Source organism: Tenrec ecaudatus, chromosome 2 (assembly GCF_050624435.1).
Source record: "Tenrec ecaudatus isolate mTenEca1 chromosome 2, mTenEca1.hap1, whole genome shotgun sequence".
In the NCBI taxonomy this organism is placed as follows: Eukaryota; Metazoa; Chordata; class Mammalia; order Afrosoricida; family Tenrecidae; genus Tenrec; species Tenrec ecaudatus.
The window spans coordinates 147,265,561-147,284,237 of NC_134531.1; the positions used below are offsets into that span (position 1 = coordinate 147,265,561).

The 18,677-nt window shown below is 46.2% G+C and overlaps 2 protein-coding genes across 8 annotated transcripts in view; both read left to right on the top strand.

The window, feature by feature from the left end:
• Nucleotides 1-18,677, top strand: part of LOC142439374 (protocadherin alpha-C2) — a 255,834-nt gene that overhangs the window by 59,875 nt on the left and 177,282 nt on the right. The window contains exon 1 of one of the 7 annotated variants that reach the window (XM_075541689.1): nucleotides 660-3,411. The exons of 5 other annotated variants lie outside the window; for them this stretch is intronic. In XM_075541689.1, coding sequence (XP_075397804.1) covers nucleotides 961-3,411 — 2,451 coding nt within the window. In that variant the 5' untranslated portion in view covers nucleotides 660-960. Of the gene's footprint in view, nucleotides 1-659; nucleotides 3,412-6,244; nucleotides 9,153-18,677 lie in introns of those variants that run through there. One more of the 7 variants, XM_075541691.1, reaches the window with a different exon arrangement.
• Nucleotides 15,303-17,936, top strand: LOC142438852 (protocadherin alpha-13-like). The gene has a single exon (XM_075540866.1). The coding sequence runs from the start codon at nucleotides 15,423-15,425 to the stop codon at nucleotides 17,934-17,936; it is 2,514 nt and encodes an 837-aa protein (XP_075396981.1). The 5' UTR covers nucleotides 15,303-15,422.

The window sequence follows — 18,677 nt, forward strand, 5'->3', positions numbered from 1 at the left end:
TTTTGATATGTCATATTGTATTACTAGCAATGTAATGTGATTTAAATCAGAAATTACACCTGTCAAATGGAAATGTAATCTACGTTAATGTTTTCCTTTGTGACGTCTATACTCTAAACTTCCCTAGTTCAAAATATAAATTTTCCTTTTCTTATTGTTTTCAATGGCTACAAAGTGGCTTGCAACAAGGAGAAAATTAAATGTAAACACAAGAGAGAAACAGAACTGGAGAAAACAGGAGTAGATAGGGAAGGCCATGTAGATGAGAACACAATGTGCAGAATGTGAGGAGGAACGAGTTGCTATTATTAACCTTCCGAATTGCCTTTCAGTTTCCTGGTAGCCAAAGCAACAAGGGTGACTGACTGTTAAATATAATAAAATGCACTCATATTTTTGCATGACGAACAATACCTTAAAGGCAGTGCTTAACGCTTATTTCCAAATGCTATCCATAGACTGAAAGCATTTCTCATTTAATGTGTATGTAGGCAAGTAAAAGGACAATTTTATAACTCTAAAGATAGAAATTAAAACTAACGTTAATCAGGAAATAAACAATGGTTTCCACATATTTTCTATCAGATCTATCATGACTACAAGTTGGACTCGTCCCTAAATAAGCATTTTGGAAACGTTATTTCAGAATACGGTATTAAATGTATAACATTTCCCCCCTCTTTACAATTCCCTTTACACGATCACCTTGTTGCCAGTAGTGTGCACACTCACAGTTTCAGGCACAAGGTGTCGCTCTTCACTCGGTGGAAAGAGTTTTTTCAGAGGTTGTGCGGAACAGCGGCAGGCACTCACCACGCAGAACAACTCCATCATGCCGGATGCTACTGTGGAAAGATCCTTTCAACCATCTTAAAAATGCAGCACGATTTTTATCCTTGAGGTGGAAGGCCGATGCTGTAAATGTGAAGAATCTTGCTTTGGAGATCACCACTGTGGGCGATGTTGAGTCCTCAGAGAGGGGAGTTATGCACTCGCGGCCTGCTGCTCTGGCTGCTGCTGCTCGCCGCCTGGGAGCTGGGGAGCGGGCAGCTCCACTACTCGGTCCCCGAGGAGGCCAAGCACGGCACCTTCGTGGGCCGCATCGCGCAGGACCTGGGGCTGGAGCTGGCGGAGCTGGTGCCGCGCCTGTTCCGCGTGGCGTCCAAGGGCCGCGGGGACCTTCTGGAGGTGAATCTGCAGAATGGCATTTTGTTTGTGAATTCTCGGATCGACCGCGAGGAGCTGTGCGGGCGGAGCGCGGCGTGCGGCATCCACCTGGAGGTGATCGTGGAGCAGCCGCTGCAGGTTTTCCACGTGGAGGTGGAGGTGAAGGACATTAACGACAATCCTCCCGTGTTCTCTCACCGAGAACAAAGGCTGCAGATCTTTGAATCAAAGCAACCAGACTCACGTTTTCCGCTAGAGGGAGCTTCGGATGCGGATATTGGAGAGAACGCTCTATTGACCTACAGACTAAGTCAAAATGAGTATTTTTCTTTAGAATTACCAGCAAGTAGTAAGCCGACTAAAAGACTATTACTTGTACTAAGGAAGTCTCTAGATCGAGAAAAAGCTCCGGAACTTAATTTGCTACTGACAGCTACAGATGGGGGGAAACCGGAGCTCACGGGCACTGTTCAGCTCTTAGTCCGCATACTGGACGTTAACGACAATGACCCGGAGTTTGATCAATCCGAATACAAGGTAAGGTTGCTGGAAAACGCTGCCAAAGAAACTTTTGTCATAAAATTAAACGCCACAGATCGAGATGAAGGAGTCAATGGAGAGGTAACATACAGTTTGATATCAATTAAACCTAATGGAATATTCTTATTTACACTAGATGAAAATAGTGGAGAAATGAGGGTCAATGGAACTTTAGATTACGAAGAAAATAAGTTTTATGAAATTGAAGCACTGGCCACAGATAAGGGGATTCCGCCGATGGTAGGTCACTGCATAGTTTGGGTAGAAATCTTAGATGTCAACGATAATGTCCCCGAAGTCACCTTGAATTCCTTGTCCCTCCCTGTGCGAGAGGACGCTCAGCCTAGCACCGTGATCGCCCTGATCAGCGTGTCCGACCGCGACTCTGGGGCCAACGGACAGGTGACCTGCTCCCTGACGCCCAACGCTCCCTTCAAGCTGGTGTCCACCTTCAAGAACTATTACTCGCTGGTGCTGGACAGCGCTTTGGACCGCGAGAGCGTGGCCGCCTATGAGCTGGAGGTGACGGCGCGCGACGGGGGCTCGCCCCCGCTGTCGGCCACGGTCCGCGTGTCCGTGGAGGTGGCGGACGTGAACGACAACGCGCCCACGTTCGCGCAGGCCGAGTACACGGTGTTCGTGAAGGAGAACAACCCGCCGGGCAGCCACATCTTCACGGTGTCTGCGCGCGACGCGGACGCGCAGGAGAACGCGCGTGTGTCCTACTCGCTGGTGGAGCGGCGCGTGGGCGAGCGCGCGCTGTCGAGCTACGTGTCCGTGCACGCGGAGAGCGGCAAGGTGTACGCGCTGCAGCCGCTGGACCACGAGGAGCTGGAGGTGCTGCGCTTCCAGGTGAGCGCGCGCGACGCGGGCGTGCCCTCGCTGGGCGGCAACGTGACGCTGCAGGTGTTCGTGCTGGACGAGAACGACAACGCGCCCGCGCTGCTGCCCGCCGCGGGGGCGGCCGCGGGCTCGCGGGGCGGCGGCGGCGGCGGCGGCGGCGGCGCGGGCGTGTCTGCGAGCGAGCTGGTGCCGCGGTCGGTGGGCGCGGGCCACGTGGTGGCCAAGGTGCGCGCCGTGGACGCCGACTCGGGCTACAACGCGTGGCTGTCGTACGAGCTGCAGCCGGCGGCGGGCGGCGCGCGCAGCCCGTTCCGCGTGGGCCTGTACACGGGCGAGGTGAGCACGACGCGCGCCCTGGACGAGGCGGACGCGCCGCGCCAGCGCCTGCTGGTGCTGGTCCGGGACCACGGCGAGCCTCCGCTGGCGGCCACGGCCACCGTGCTGGTGTCGCTGGTGGACAGCGGCCAGGCGCTGAAGACGTCTTCGCGGGCGGCCATGGCGGCGGCGGCGGCGGGGGCGTCGGGCGCGGCGGGCGGCGCGGCGGCGCTGGTGGACGTCAACGTGTACCTGATCATCGCCATCTGCGCAGTGTCCAGCCTGCTGGTGCTCACGCTGCTGCTGTACACGGCGCTGCGCTGCTCGGCGCCGGCCGCAGAGGGCGCGTGCGGGCCGGGGAAGCCTGCGCTGGTGTGCTCGAGCGCTGTGGGCAGCTGGTCGTCCTCTCAGCAGAGGCGGCACCGGGTGTGCTCTGGGGAGGGGCCGCCCAAGGCCGACCTCATGGCCTTCAGCCCCAGCCTCCCTCCAGGGTTGGATAGGCAAGGAGAAGAAAGATGGGACACAGGCTCAAATCACTCTGCACAGGTGAGTTATGTAGCTTACAGCTATTCAGTAAGTCTCCAGTAAAATTATTTTATTTCATTGATATTTTTAAATGAATATTTTATTTTGAGTAGTGTTTGAAAGAGCTGTGTTCTGTTCGTGAAATGTCACATATACACCAAACTAGCTATCCAGTAGGATAAGGGTTGGTCTGCCTATGGGGATTCTTGATGCCTCAAATCCATCAGCTGAGCCTCAAGATAGAGATGAATATAAAAAACGTTATATAACTTTGCTATGAGCTAGAATCCACTGGATAGCAGTCAGTTTGGTTTCATTTGCCTTGTGTATAACTATCCTATTTCAATGTTTGGTTAGAAATACCAATGTAAGATGCGAAAACGACTTTCTTTTTTTATTGATTAGAAATAATTTGTTTCCACTGATCCTCACATGTCACTTCATTTCTTCAATTCTGCTCAGAATGTAGATAAGCACTGTAGATTATTTGTTTGCTCATCTTCCTCGGGTTTTGACAGACATTGTCACATTAGTAGATCACTTGACCTTTCCCAGTTTGTTTTTGTATGTGCTCTGGAAGCAGTTCTGACTCATAGTAACCTTATGTATAACCGAAGGAAACTCCACGTTGTCCTGTGCCTTCCCCACAATTGTTCTTATGTTTGAGACCATTGTTGCAGCCACTGTATCAATCCATATCCTGCCCTTCTACTTGACCTAGCATGATGCCCTTCTAAAGACAGATCTCTCTTGACAACACATTCAAAGTATGCGAGATGAAGTCTTGCAGTCTTCACTTCTAAGCAGCATCCTGGCTGTCCTACTTCCTACAAAGATTTGTTTCTTCTTTTGGCAGTCTATGGTACTTTGAACATTTTCAATAGCATCATTTTTCAAATGTATCTGTTCTTCTTCTGTCTTTCTTATTCAATGCCCAACTTTCCCATGCATCTGAGGCAACAGGAAATACCAAGGCTTGCATCAATCTCACCTTGGTCGGCTTATCTGCGATATATGCTAGTAAGCATTCTTTCCTAAAAGTTGTGAATTCTGAAAGGAAAGATTTAGGAATTGTATTAATTGAATGCCTGTTAGTTGTTCATTTCATCTGACACTTTAAATGTTTCCTCTCTAGTGTTGGGAATTTTCTTTCCATGTGGTATGATCATATCTGAAAGTTCTAGCAAATGTCACTTACCTCTAGGTCATTCTTCAAATTAAATGTTTCATAGCTCTAGGTAAAGTAGCTGAATCAAAGACCTCTTTGAAAGTCTAGCAATACCCATAGATATGTGGGCATGCTTCTCTTACGTTGCATTTCATGATATTTGGAATAATCTGAGGTGTCCACAGTATCTTCTCTGAAGCTTATTCTTGAGTTTCAGATGAAGAACCTTTTTACTTCAATATTAATTGGCTAAAAAATTCTTTGCGCTTTCAAAAATAGGCAACAAACGCAAAATCTAAAGTATTTGAGACTGAAATGTGATTAAGCGATCATATTTATATATCAAACTTCATTTACATAATCAATGTGACTATTAGGCTGGACTTTTATTACCCATTGTTATCGATATCCAAATGAAGTATTTGGAATAACTCAAGGTCATTTAAATATAATAAAGAAAGATATTGCAATACTTTACACTATTATTTTTACTTTAGGTAAGTAATCAATGACACTTTAAATAATTCCAAATTACCTAAACTTCCCAACAAGTTTATTGTCTTTTGTATTTATTCTTTGTTTTTTTTCATATTTATTCTTAATCAAGTTTATATTCTGTAGAGTAAAATGAAAATTTTACCTTATTTATAATTAATTTGTTTATGCATTAAGCTAACTTTATATATTCCCTCTGCTCAATAATTTATTTATATTCAGTAATATGTGAAGACTACATAAAAGCAATATTTGTTCATTAAACTTCTAGCAATTAGGGTTCATGAGCTATTTTTGAAATAGGAAATGAAGAAACTTGGCCAAAAAGGAGGTAGCTTGGCAGTGCTATTAGATTACTTAAGTAGTCTGGTGGCCTTAATATCAAATTCTTTATTTTTTTAATAATTGAAAATTTCATGGTTTATTTACCTTATACTTGTAGAAGCATTCTTACCTACCATATACTTTTCCATTTTGTGAAGATTCCACATTTTATGCAAAAGTAGTGTCCACCAATTACTAGTTTGAAGATTTTTTTTCTTGAGCTTTAAGAACCTTGTAAAAAACTGTATTAACTTGTTCATAAGTAGCAGTAGCATCCTATCTATGTTTTATTTTCCCTTAAGGCTGATTTTGAAGTAACAAAATCATTAAAAGTTTGTTATTTCTTCTTGCATCTGATTTTATGAAGAGAATCATATTCTTAGTCCCAATTAGCTTAGGAAAAGGTTTTGAAGGAAATCAAAAAAGGCATTAACAATGAAATTAGGCTACAAAACACTTTGAGATCTTTTCATATTAGGTTTCCATTGCCACCATAGAATATTATGAAACTTGGAGCCTTCAGCATAGATTTTATATGAAAAGGTTTAAAGTAAAACTTTCAAGAAACCTTACCTTCATTTTAGAATGTTATAGCGAGGAGAGCAGTTGTATAAAAAGTTATCATTTTTAGGCATAAAGAAACAAACAGAGACACTTTTAAATGTTTTTGATGAACTCCAATATTCGCCATACTATGAACAAACCTATTTACATGAATAAAATATTTTTGAATGATGAAAAACTTTCAGTTCTTAAAACAAAACAAACAGCCGCATTAGAGAGCGCTGGACATCCTCCTGAAGTTATCCAATGCAGGGGTTGTGAAGGTTTAAAATTGAACTGAGCACCATGTATGGACAGGATGATACATACTAATCTTTGTTTTACTCCCTATGATAGCTAAAAAGTAATTTCTAACAGTGAATTTCAATGATCTCTTTATGATCAGTGGAAGCAGACAAGATTAATAAAGCTACACCATGTAAAAGTATTTGTGTTTTGATATTAATATCAGACTATATCTTGGTGGAATGGTTCATTCCAAATAATCCATGAGGTCTAAACAATTTCGAGTGAACTACAGAATGACCATACCAGAAAAGGTGAATCTCAGGATCCGTCCTGTACTTACATGATCAGTCACATGGTGTCGCTCTGCATCAAAAGGTGAAACACGAAGATGTCTCCACGCCCAGTGACTGCAACTATTCACAGAACAGGATCGACTCCATATTGACCGAAATGCTGGGCAGACTTGACTTAGTCTCTACTGAAAGAAAAGGGCAAACGCACAAGTAGTCCTTGCAAGTGCTCCTTTAAGCTGGCATACCACCTCAGAAGCCCTGTATCCGCAATGGTGTTTTCCTGGCGAGGAACCCCGGGAGCCCAGCGTCTGCTGCTCTGGCTGCTGCTGCTCGCCGCCTGGGAGCTGGGGAGCGGGCAGCTCCACTACTCGGTCCCCGAGGAGGCCAAGCACGGCACCTTCGTGGGCCGCATCGCGCAGGACCTGGGGCTGGAGCTGGCGGAGCTGGTGCCGCGCCTGTTCCGCGTGGCGTCCAAGGGCCGCGGGGACCTTCTGGAGGTGAATCTGCAGAATGGCATTTTGTTTGTGAATTCTCGGATCGACCGCGAGGAGCTGTGCGGGCGGAGCGCGGCGTGCGGCATCCACCTGGAGGTGATCGTGGAGCAGCCGCTGCAGGTTTTCCACGTGGAGGTGGAGGTGAAGGACATTAACGACAATCCGCCGGTGTTCCGAGAAAGAGAACAAAAGGTACGTATTTCTGAATCTGCACCTCTGGACTCTCATTTTCCCCTAGAGGGCGCTGCCGACGCGGATACCGGCATAAATGCTCTTCTGACGTATAGGTTAAGTGTAAATGAATATTTTGAACTTAAAATAATAACGAAAACCGATAAAAGTATATTACCGGAACTAGTTCTGCGGAAGTCATTGGACAGAGAGGAAACGCCAGAATTTAATTTATTGCTTACAGCCACAGATGGAGGTAAACCGGAGCTAACAGGATCTATTAAGATTGTAATCACCGTACTAGATGTCAACGACAATGCCCCAGTGTTTGATAAGCCTGTCTATAAAGTAGCATTGTTTGAAAATGTCCAAAACGCCACCAGAGTAATTCAATTGAATGCCTCAGATCTAGACGACGGACTAAATAGAGAGTTTTTCTATGGAATTAGAATGATTTTGCCAGTGAGTGAGAAGTGTATGTTTTTGATAAATCCGGACACAGGTGACATTCAAATTTTTGGGATACTGGATTTTGAAGAGAATAATGTGTATGAAATTCAGGTTAATGCCATTGATAAAGGGCTTCCTTCTATGGTGGGGCATAGCATGGTCCTGGTGGAAGTTGTGGACTTGAACGACAATGTCCCTGAGGTAATAGTCACTTCACTGTCACCCCCTGTACAAGAAGATGCTCAGGTGGGCACCGTGATCGCCCTGATCAGCGTGTCCGACCGCGACTCTGGGGCCAACGGACAGGTGACCTGCTCCCTGACGCCCAACGCTCCCTTCAAGCTGGTGTCCACCTTCAAGAACTATTACTCGCTGGTGCTGGACAGCGCTTTGGACCGCGAGAGCGTGGCCGCCTATGAGCTGGAGGTGACGGCGCGCGACGGGGGCTCGCCCCCGCTGTCGGCCACGGTCCGCGTGTCCGTGGAGGTGGCGGACGTGAACGACAACGCGCCCACGTTCGCGCAGGCCGAGTACACGGTGTTCGTGAAGGAGAACAACCCGCCGGGCAGCCACATCTTCACGGTGTCTGCGCGCGACGCGGACGCGCAGGAGAACGCGCGTGTGTCCTACTCGCTGGTGGAGCGGCGCGTGGGCGAGCGCGCGCTGTCGAGCTACGTGTCCGTGCACGCGGAGAGCGGCAAGGTGTACGCGCTGCAGCCGCTGGACCACGAGGAGCTGGAGGTGCTGCGCTTCCAGGTGAGCGCGCGCGACGCGGGCGTGCCCTCGCTGGGTGGCAACGTGACGCTGCAGGTGTTCGTGCTGGACGAGAACGACAACGCGCCCGCGCTGCTGCCCGCCGCGGGGGCGGCCGCGGGCTCGCGGGGCGGCGGCGGCGGCGGCGGCGGCGGCGCGGGCGTGTCTGCGAGCGAGCTGGTGCCGCGGTCGGTGGGCGCGGGCCACGTGGTGGCCAAGGTGCGCGCCGTGGACGCCGACTCGGGCTACAACGCGTGGCTGTCGTACGAGCTGCAGCCGGCGGCGGGCGGCGCGCGCAGCCCGTTCCGCGTGGGCCTGTACACGGGCGAGGTGAGCACGACGCGCGCCCTGGACGAGGCGGACGCGCCGCGCCAGCGCCTGCTGGTGCTGGTCCGGGACCACGGCGAGCCTCCGCTGGCGGCCACGGCCACCGTGCTGGTGTCGCTGGTGGACAGCGGCCAGGCGCTGAAGACGTCTTCGCGGGCGGCCATGGCGGCGGCGGCGGCGGGGGCGTCGGGCGCGGCGGGCGGCGCGGCGGCGCTGGTGGACGTCAACGTGTACCTGATCATCGCCATCTGCGCAGTGTCCAGCCTGCTGGTGCTCACGCTGCTGCTGTACACGGCGCTGCGCTGCTCGGCGCCGGCCGCAGAGGGCGCGTGCGGGCCGGGGAAGCCTGCGCTGGTGTGCTCGAGCGCTGTGGGCAGCTGGTCGTCCTCTCAGCAGAGGCGGCACCGGGTGTGCTCTGGGGAGGGGCCGCCCAAGGCTGACCTCATGGCCTTCAGCCCCAGCGTTCCACCATTACAAGAAGATTGTTCCAGTGAAGTAAGTCGTTGATAAAATTTAAACAGCTTTTCTTCTAAAATTTACTTTTTTTGGTTTAACGTTTTCTTTAGCTATTTCTCGCATAATATTATCCCTTAAAATTGAAAATATCGAATTATTATGCCACATGGTTATCCTTAGTCATTCAAATTGTTTTGTGTCCACCAGTGCTTTTAATGAAGGAAATGTTTAGGTAGAACAACGAAGCTCACTTCCACCATTGGTATTGGGTTGGGTCGCTAACCTCAAGGTCAGAAGTTCCAACCCAACATCTATTGAGAGAATGCTGAGGATGTCTGCTCCTGTAAGGGTTTGCAAGCCTCATAAATCATACACAGGTTCAGGAGGAGTAGAGCATTACTCAATGGTAGTGGTGCAATTTATTCTCATATATGAATCGTAAGTCTTGAAAAGATACTGATGTTAACCTAGAATCTTCTCACGTGTTTGACATATCTTAAGTATTTAAAGATATCTCTATATAAATCCATAATTACAGAAAAGTTCCAAGAATAGTATGTCTAGTTCCCAGGTAGTTCCCAATTGAAATCCATTTGTGGTCTGTCAACATTCAAACACACATGCTTTGCAATTTTTTAAAAATTCAAGATTACAGTATGTTGTAGACACAGGCATGCCCTGTAAAGGAGAGGGCTAAATGAACTGATTAGGATCCCTAATGGGATTGTGGGTTACACTGTGGACTGCCAACTGCAGCTCAATGCTTCAAAAACCATCAGCCCCTCCCCGGGAGAAAGATGAGGCTTTCCATTTCCTTGAAGATTTACAGCCTCAGAAAACAAGAGGCAGGCAGTTCTGTTCTGTCCTATAGGATTACTATGAATTGAAACTGGCTCGATGGCAATGAGAGTTTTTGTAATTGAACTGATATAAATTGTGCTCTCCAACCGTATTGGTATATAAAGAGTGTTAAATAGGTGGGTGTTGTTAGTTCTCTGATAATTACGTATACATGTTTCTCCTCAAGTGTTTTAAATTATAAATACGGAATGGATTGTGTAAATATTTACTCCAAAAGTTTGTATTTGGGTAGAATGTACATAACATATATGAATACCACTAAGAACATCAATGAATCCTTATTGCCTTTCCAAATACTTTGTTCACTACAAATTAAGTTTTTTTCCTTTGAACGTAATAAAAAGTGAAACTATGCATTTTCTTGGGCATAAAATTGAATCAAAACTTTCTTGATAAATTTATGAACATAAGAAAAAGAGGGAAAATCACACTAATTTTGTATATATTTACTAGTTGCCAGGTGAGACAACATGAACTATTTTTGATAGTTTCCATATTAGTTAGTATTATTTCAGTATGTTTTAGAAAAGGGAACTAATTAGATCCTAATATGCTAACATATTTAAAACTAGAATATATGTTGGAATAAAAGAGAATCACAAAACTCCCCATATAAATGCCTAAAAAGTGTTGATATATTAATGTAGTGATAGAAATCATTTCAATTAAATTCTATTGGTAATTTTTAAATAATGTTTTCCTCTTGTTCAGAAGTGGCTCTTTTGCTGGGATGTTTTTCTCTTGATAGGCTCCTGCCCTAATGGAACAATTGGTTATATTTTGGGCTGCTAACCCCAAAATTTGTTGAAAGCCATCAGCCATGGAGACAGACGGGGCTGTCTGTACCCATAAAGATTTACACTTTCGGAAACTCCATGGAGAAATTCTATTTGTTCTGTGTTGTCGTTTGCTGCTGTCAAGTCCAACTCATAGCGATTCTATGCACAACAGAAGGAAACAGTGCCTGGTCCTGCACCATCTTCACAATTGTTCATATGTCTGAGCCCATTGTTGCAGTCACCATGCCAGTAGTATATCTTGTCAAGGGCCATCCTGTTCTATAGTGTGCTGTAAATTTGAATCAACTCAATAGAAATGTGTATGATTTCTTTTTAATTAAAAACTGGCTTTTTGGTAGCCAATTATGTTTGTCAGAGTATACATAACGCAGTCAATTAGAGGAAGCTACTATTTTGATTTTATGTGCTATCATTTAGGATTTTAATTTTGTTTTACGATAGTACTAAGAATGTTTGTTCTTGAAAATATTAACACACTAAAGGGGGAGCGGGTAGGGAGGGGGAGGGAAAAAAGGAAAATGAGCTGATTCCAGGAACCCAAGCAGAAGGCGAATTTTCAAAATGATGAGGGCAATGAATGTATAAAGGTGCTTTACACAATTGATGTATGTATGGATTGTGATAAGAGTTGTATGAGCCCCAATAAAATGATTTAAAAAATATTGACACATTAGAGAACAAATTGGCTAGGTTTTTGTTTGAGTTCCTCTTAAAAGCTTTAAGATTCACATATAATTTTAGGTCTAAAGAAATTTGTACAATGTACAGTGTTACTCTCCTTGATTACCTTTTTATTTTAATACAACGTATGCATATCATAGCAATACAAATTATATTATATTTTATTGATTTTAAGATGAATACCTTTCTGTTAGTGTTCACAATGAGTGCTTCATTCCTTTCAAATGAGATTGACTACTATATATTTTGTTGTTTACTTAAAATATGACAAAAATACTTCTCAATTTTAAATATTTCAATATCATTGGAATTGAGATGCATCTATACTTTGTAATGATTTAATTAGTTATTTTCCTCTTTCGATGGTAACCATGCATATTACTATCATGTCATTAGATGCCATCCAATCAGTGCTAACTCCTATGGACCTCATGAACAGCAGCAGGAAACACTGCCGGGCCAGTGCCGTCCTCACAATTGTTATGTTAGCTCATTGTGCAGCCGCTGTGTCAGTTCCTCTTCTTGAGGATCTTCCTCTTCTTCGCTTTCCCTCTGCTGTGCCAAGCATAATGTCCTTCTCCAGAGACTGGTCTCTTCTGACAATATGTCTAAAATATGTGCGACAAAGTCTTGCTATTCTTAGAGAAGTAGCATTCATTCTGGCTGTACTACTTCCAAGACAAATTTATGTATCCTTTTGGCAGTCCATGATACTTTTAATATTATTTGCTAACACTATAGTTCAAATGCACTGATTCTTTTTGATCTTCCTTGTTCAGTGCCTTTCACATGCATATGAGGTGATTGAAAATACCATGGCTTGAGTCAGGTGCACCTTATCCTCAAAATAATGTCCTTGCTTTTCGCTATTCCGAAGAAATCTTGTGCAGTTGATTTGCTTAATGCAACAGGCCTTTTGATCTCTTCATTGCTGTGTTCAGATGCAATAATTGTGGATCCAAGTAAGATGAAATCCTTGACAGCTTCAACCTTTTCTCCATTTAACCTGATGTTACCTATTGGTCAAGTTGTGAAGATTTTGATCATCTTTATCTTGAGTTGTATAATCTGTACTGACGTCTCCAGTCCTTGATCTTCATCAGCAAGTGTTTTAAGTTCTTACTTTGAGGAAGCAAGATTAAGTCATCTGCACATAGCAGTTGTTAATAAGCTTTTCTCCAATTCTGACCCTACATTCTTCTTCATATAATGCAGCTCCTCTGATTTTTTATGAAGCACACAGATTGAACATGTATGGCGAGAGTATGCAACCCTCTTCTGAAACAACTCTCCTGGTCTTACGCCGAACAGTATTCTCTTGCTGTGCTCCTGATTCCTGTAACAGTTCCACAGGAGCACATGTACGTGTACAGGAATTCCCATTTTCGTCAAGCTATCCGTAGTTGGTTATGATTCACAGAATCAAATGTTTTTGCATATTCAGTAAAACACAAGTAAACCCATTTCTGGTATTCTCTATTTTCAGGCAAGAGCTACCTGCCACCAGCAATTATAACCCTTGTGTCACATACTCTTCTGAATCCAGTTTGAATTTCTGAAAGCTCTCTATTGCTGTACTTCTGCAACAGTTGTTGAATGATCTTCAGCAAAATTTTACTTGCATGTGAGATCAACAATATTGTTCTATAATTCACTTTCTTTGGAATGAGTTCAAATGAATCTCTTCTAGTCTGTTGTCCAGGTAGCCGTCTTCCAGATTTTGCGGCCTAGGTGAGCGAGTGCTTCCAGGGCTTCCTCAGCCTGTTGGAACACTTCAATGGGTATCCCATCCATTCCCAGAGCCTTGCTTGGCAGCTTGAACTTCTTTTCCGCGCGTACGTTTGTGAGGGCCCATGCTAAGATATTTAATTGCATTGTCTAATTTAGTGGAAGTGCAGTAACTATCCTCCTCATTCTACAGAAGATAAACTTCATAACTAAGCCACATAGATAACGAGAGATGTTTCAAACTCAGTTCTGGAGGATTTCAAATCTATTATGCTATAATATCACTGTGTGCCCATTATCAGGCAAGTTTTTAAAGTACAGTTCACATCTTGTAACTTTCTTCAAGAAAAATTCCCAGAGTCTACTTGACTAGAGAGGAAAGCCTTAAATACTTCAGCCTGGTATTAAGATATTAAATGTTGTATTCTTTTTTCTATTTCTCATATCTTTAGTTGAGGACATGGAATATATGTTCATTCAATAATAAATATAGGTTTTGATATGATATATGGTATTGAAATGTATGGCCTTGACCAATCTCTACATCATATAAATGAGAATAATTATAGAGACAAGGCATTTTGCAGGGTAGATTACATTTCAACATGGAAAATGTTACATATGGGAAGATAAGTTTGAGCAAAATTTGCTCTGGTGAATTTGTACTTGAAGAATAGGTATAGGTGATATTCTAGCGGCAGGAATGGATGCTAATAAAAGACTTATTTATAATTACTTAGATGTAAAGTAGTGGAAACTGAAGCTATAACAGTAGAAATGGATAGAAACATATACAAGGGGCATTGACAAATTCAACCAGCTAGTGATAAATTTAGTGCAAATGATAAGGTAGAGACAAAAGAAGATGACTTTACATTTTTTAGTTTGGCCCATTAACCGAGGAGCAGCAGAGGTGGAGACAAGATTTGTGTTTGTTTGTTGTGAAGCTAGGGAATGGGGAGAAAGGAAGGAGAGCTTCATTCTGAACATATTGCTCTTAAGTTTCTAGGAGGATTGCATTGTGAAATTGTGGACTTGGAACTCAGGGAAAATTATAGAGATAGATCTGTGAGTAATTGTCTTAGAGGAACTACATTAAACCATCAAAGTATAAAATCACCAAGCGAGAGAGAGAAAATGAAAAATAATATATCCAAGTAGAGAATTTGGGTGGGTACACATGTTGGCTCCAGGGGGCTGCCATTCCTGAATGATTTAAAAACAGAAATTTATTCCCACAGTTCTAGAGGACAGATTGTCACAGATCAAGGCGTCTGTGGAGCTTCTAGATGTCCTTGGGGAGAACCCGTTCGTTGTCTCTTCTAGTGTCTGCAGGCTGTTCCTTGGCATTCCTTACTTGAGACTGTACCATTGTAACCTCTGTCTTGTTGCCTCTTCCTCCCCTGTGGACTATCTTATAAGGATACGTGTGATTGCATCGAAGATTCACAGGACAATACAAGATAAACTCCTCCACTCCAGAGTCTTAATTTAATGACACTTAAAAATATAGCTCAATATTCACAGGTGTTAAGGATTAGAACATTGATGCCTATATGCAGGAGCCCCCATTCAGCACAGTATACTCACTCAACTGCCATCGAGAATGGAGATGGACAGCTAAAATGGAACTCAAATTGTAGCGCATCAAATAAATGGGAGGAAATGAGAAAGGAACAGGTTCCCTCTTCAGAAGAAGCAGATTTAAATAGATATAGTTTGCTCATATATTATGTATATAAATGTTATGCACATATGCTTGAATGTATTTTAAATAAACATTCTAAATGTATATGCAAATTGTTCCAAAGTGACTGTAGAATAAGCTCCCTCTTTTTGTCTGTGTGGAATGTTTACACATATAAATTTGTGGGAAAATGGAACTCATCAACCAATACGAACTAACATTAGAAGATTAAGCTAATTTATGGTTTTTGGAAAGGAAGACATTTACTACTTAATTACGTGTTTGCAATGCAAAACATCAGGAATTGCAGGAAAACAAGCCACATCAATGGAAAGTATGAAGATTGAACCACTTACACACGCATGCGCTTGGTGTCGCTCTTCACTGAGAATGTTTTCGTGAGGCCTGAACCACCGTCTTGCTGCAGGGAATTTGACTCCAGATCTTTTCGATTCATCTCGCAATAGAAGGTGATCAAATTGGGGTTTGAGAGGCAGTTTGTGGTAAGGTTTTCCACATATTCCAGCTATCTCAGTAGTTTTTGATTGTTCCATGATGCTTCACCGGCGAGGATGTCCAGGAGCTCCACATCTGCTGCTCTCGCTGCTGCTGCTCACCGCCTGGGAGCTGGGGAGCGGGCAGCTCCACTACTCGGTCCCCGAGGAGGCCAAGCACGGCACCTTCGTGGGCCGCATCGCGCAGGACCTGGGGCTGGAGCTGGCGGAGCTGGTGCCGCGCCTGTTCCGCGTGGCGTCCAAAGACCCCGGGGACCTTCTGGAGGTGAATCTGCAGAATGGCATTTTGTTTGTGAATTCTCGGATCGACCGCGAGGAGCTGTGCGGGCGGAGCGCGGCGTGCGGCATCCACCTGGAGGTGATCGTGGAGCAGCCGCTGCAGGTTTTCCACGTGGAGGTGGAGGTGAAGGACATTAACGACCACCCGCCCGTGTTCCCTGAAAGTAAGAAAAGAATAAGCATTGCGGAATCTAGACCTCCGGAAACTCGACTTCCACTAGATGGCGCATCGGATGAAGATATTGGAGTAAACTCGGCCTTGACCTACCGACTCAATCCCAATGACTTTTTCGCTTTGGATTCACCGAGCAATCATGAGCAAATGTCTTCGTTATCACTTGTGCTTAGGAAATCATTGGACAGAGAGGAAATTCAGGAACATAGCTTATTATTAACAGCCAGCGATGGAGGTAAACCCGAGTTGACCAGCACAGTCCAGCTGCTGATCACAGTGCTGGATGTGAATGACAATGCTCCAGAATTTGACCAATCCATTTATAAAGTGAGAATGCCAGAGAATGCATCAAATGGAACATTAATGATCAAGCTAAATGCCACAGACCCTGATGATGGCACGAATGGAGACGTAGTCTATTCGTTCAGAAGGCCTGTATCACCAGCAGTACTATATGCATTTATTATAAATCCCAATAATGGAGAAATTAGGATAAAAGGTGGTCTGGATTTTGAAGAAAAGAAATCATATGAAATACTTGTGGAAGCCGTCGACAACGGGAATGTTCCAATGGCTGGTCATTGTACCGTTTTGGTGGAAGTATTAGATGTAAATGATAACGCCCCAGAGATTACGATCACATCTCTGTCACTGCATGTCAAGGAGGATGCTCAGCCTAACACCGCCATCGCCCTGATCAGGGTGTCCGATCGCGACTCTGGGGCCAACGGACAGGTGACCTGCTCCCTGACGCCCAACGCTCCCTTCAAGCTGGTGTCCACCTTCAAGAACTATTACTCGCTGGTGCTGGACAGCGCTTTGGACCGCGAGAGCGTGGCCGCCTATGAGCTGGAGGTGACGGCGCGCGACGGGGGCTCGCCCCCGCTGTCGGCCACGGCCCGCGTGTCCGTGGAGGTGGCGGACGTGAACGACAACGCGCCCACGTTCGCGCAGGCCGAGTACACGGTGTTCGTGAAGGAGAACAACCCGCCGGGCAGCCACATCTTCACGGTGTCTGCGCGCGACGCGGACGCGCAGGAGAACGCGCGTGTGTCCTACTCGCTGGTGGAGCGGCGCGTGGGCGAGCGCGCGCTGTCGAGCTACGTGTCCGTGCACGCGGAGAGCGGCAAGGTGTACGCGCTGCAGCCGCTGGACCACGAGGAGCTGGAGGTGCTGCGCTTCCAGGTGAGCGCGCGCGACGCGGGCGTGCCCGCGCTGGGCGGCAACGTGACGCTGCAGGTGTTCGTGCTGGACGAGAACGACAACGCGCCCGCGCTGCTGCCCGCCGCGGGGGCGGCCGCGGGCTCGCGGGGCGGCGGCGGCGGCGGCGGCGCGGGCGTGTCTGCGAGCGAGCTGGTGCCGCGGTCGGTGGGCGCGGGCCACGTGGTGGCCAAGGTGCGCGCCGTGGACGCCGACTCGGGCTACAACGCGTGGCTGTCGTACGAGCTGCAGCCGGCGGCGGGCGGCGCGCGCAGCCCGTTCCGCGTGGGCCTGTACACGGGCGAGGTGAGCACGACGCGCGCCCTGGACGAGGCGGACGCGCCGCGCCAGCGCCTGCTGGTGCTGGTCCGGGACCACGGCGAGCCTCCGCTGGCGGCCACGGCCACCGTGCTGGTGTCGCTGGTGGACAGCGGCCAGGCGCTGAAGACGTCTTCGCGGGCGGCCATGGCGGCGGCGGCGGCGGGGGCGTCGGGCGCGGCGGGCGGCGCGGCGGCGCTGGTGGACGTCAACGTGTACCTGATCATCGCCATCTGCGCAGTGTCCAGCCTGCTGGTGCTCACGCTGCTGCTGTACACGGCGCTGCGCTGCTCGGCGCCGGCCGCAGAGGGCGCGTGCGGGCCGGGGAAGCCTGCGCTGGTGTGCTCGAGCGCTGTGGGCAGCTGGTCGTCCTCTCAGCAGAGGCGGCACCGGGTGTGCTCTGGGGAGGGGCCGCCCAAGGCCGACCTCATGGCCTTCAGCCCCTCAGTTCCTCCCTGTCTGGGTTCTGCAGTGGGAACTGTCCAGAGAGAAGAGGATTCAGAATATTTACAAGAGGTGAGCTCCAATTTTAAAATTAGAATTTCAAAATATAGTTTTATTTTCGCTTACGTGGTTTAGGCATTATTGTTGTAATGAATATAAGAGAAGTTCTTCTTCTGTTCAGCTTACATTCTTTATTAAAAATCACCACAACGACATTTTATTGAATTTTACCTCAAAGTTTCCAATGGAACACTTTTTTGGGTAGAAATTGTTCGATGCTTTTGGGTAGAAATTGTCCGTGTTAGCAATGTGTCGCATTGTAGTTATTTTCTTCCGTTTATTCTGTTCCCATTGACCTCACTTCCCTTGCCTTCCTTTCTTCTCACCTTTGATTGGTGAATGCTGACCAATTCTCGAGTAGTTCTTTGTCAGAGGGAGTACACTACTCAAAGCCGATGCTGTTTGGCAGCGATCATTTCATTTCCATCTTCTAAGATTATTTCAGGTGATAATCTGGAGGGAGAGTGTTTTTTAGTCTCCTTTAGTACCGTAGGTCTGGAATATTAAAGAATTTAAGCATTACTCTACAATTTTCTTTCATTCTATCTAGGACTTTCTATTGGGTCCTTGGTCAGATGATTGGTATTGGAAGCTAGGCACTACCTAGTTCTTCTGGTCTCAGATTTGAAGACATTATCGTTTGATTCAATTGTTAGTCTCATGGATTGGTTTCTTCTTTAATCTTTTGATTTTCTTCATTTTCTTTTGCTCTGTATGTACAATAATTGTATCTTAATAGAAGGCTCTCATAGTTCTAAGGCCCCAGATGGTATTCAACAACTTGGTTTTAAAACTTTATGTTTTTGAACTATGTTA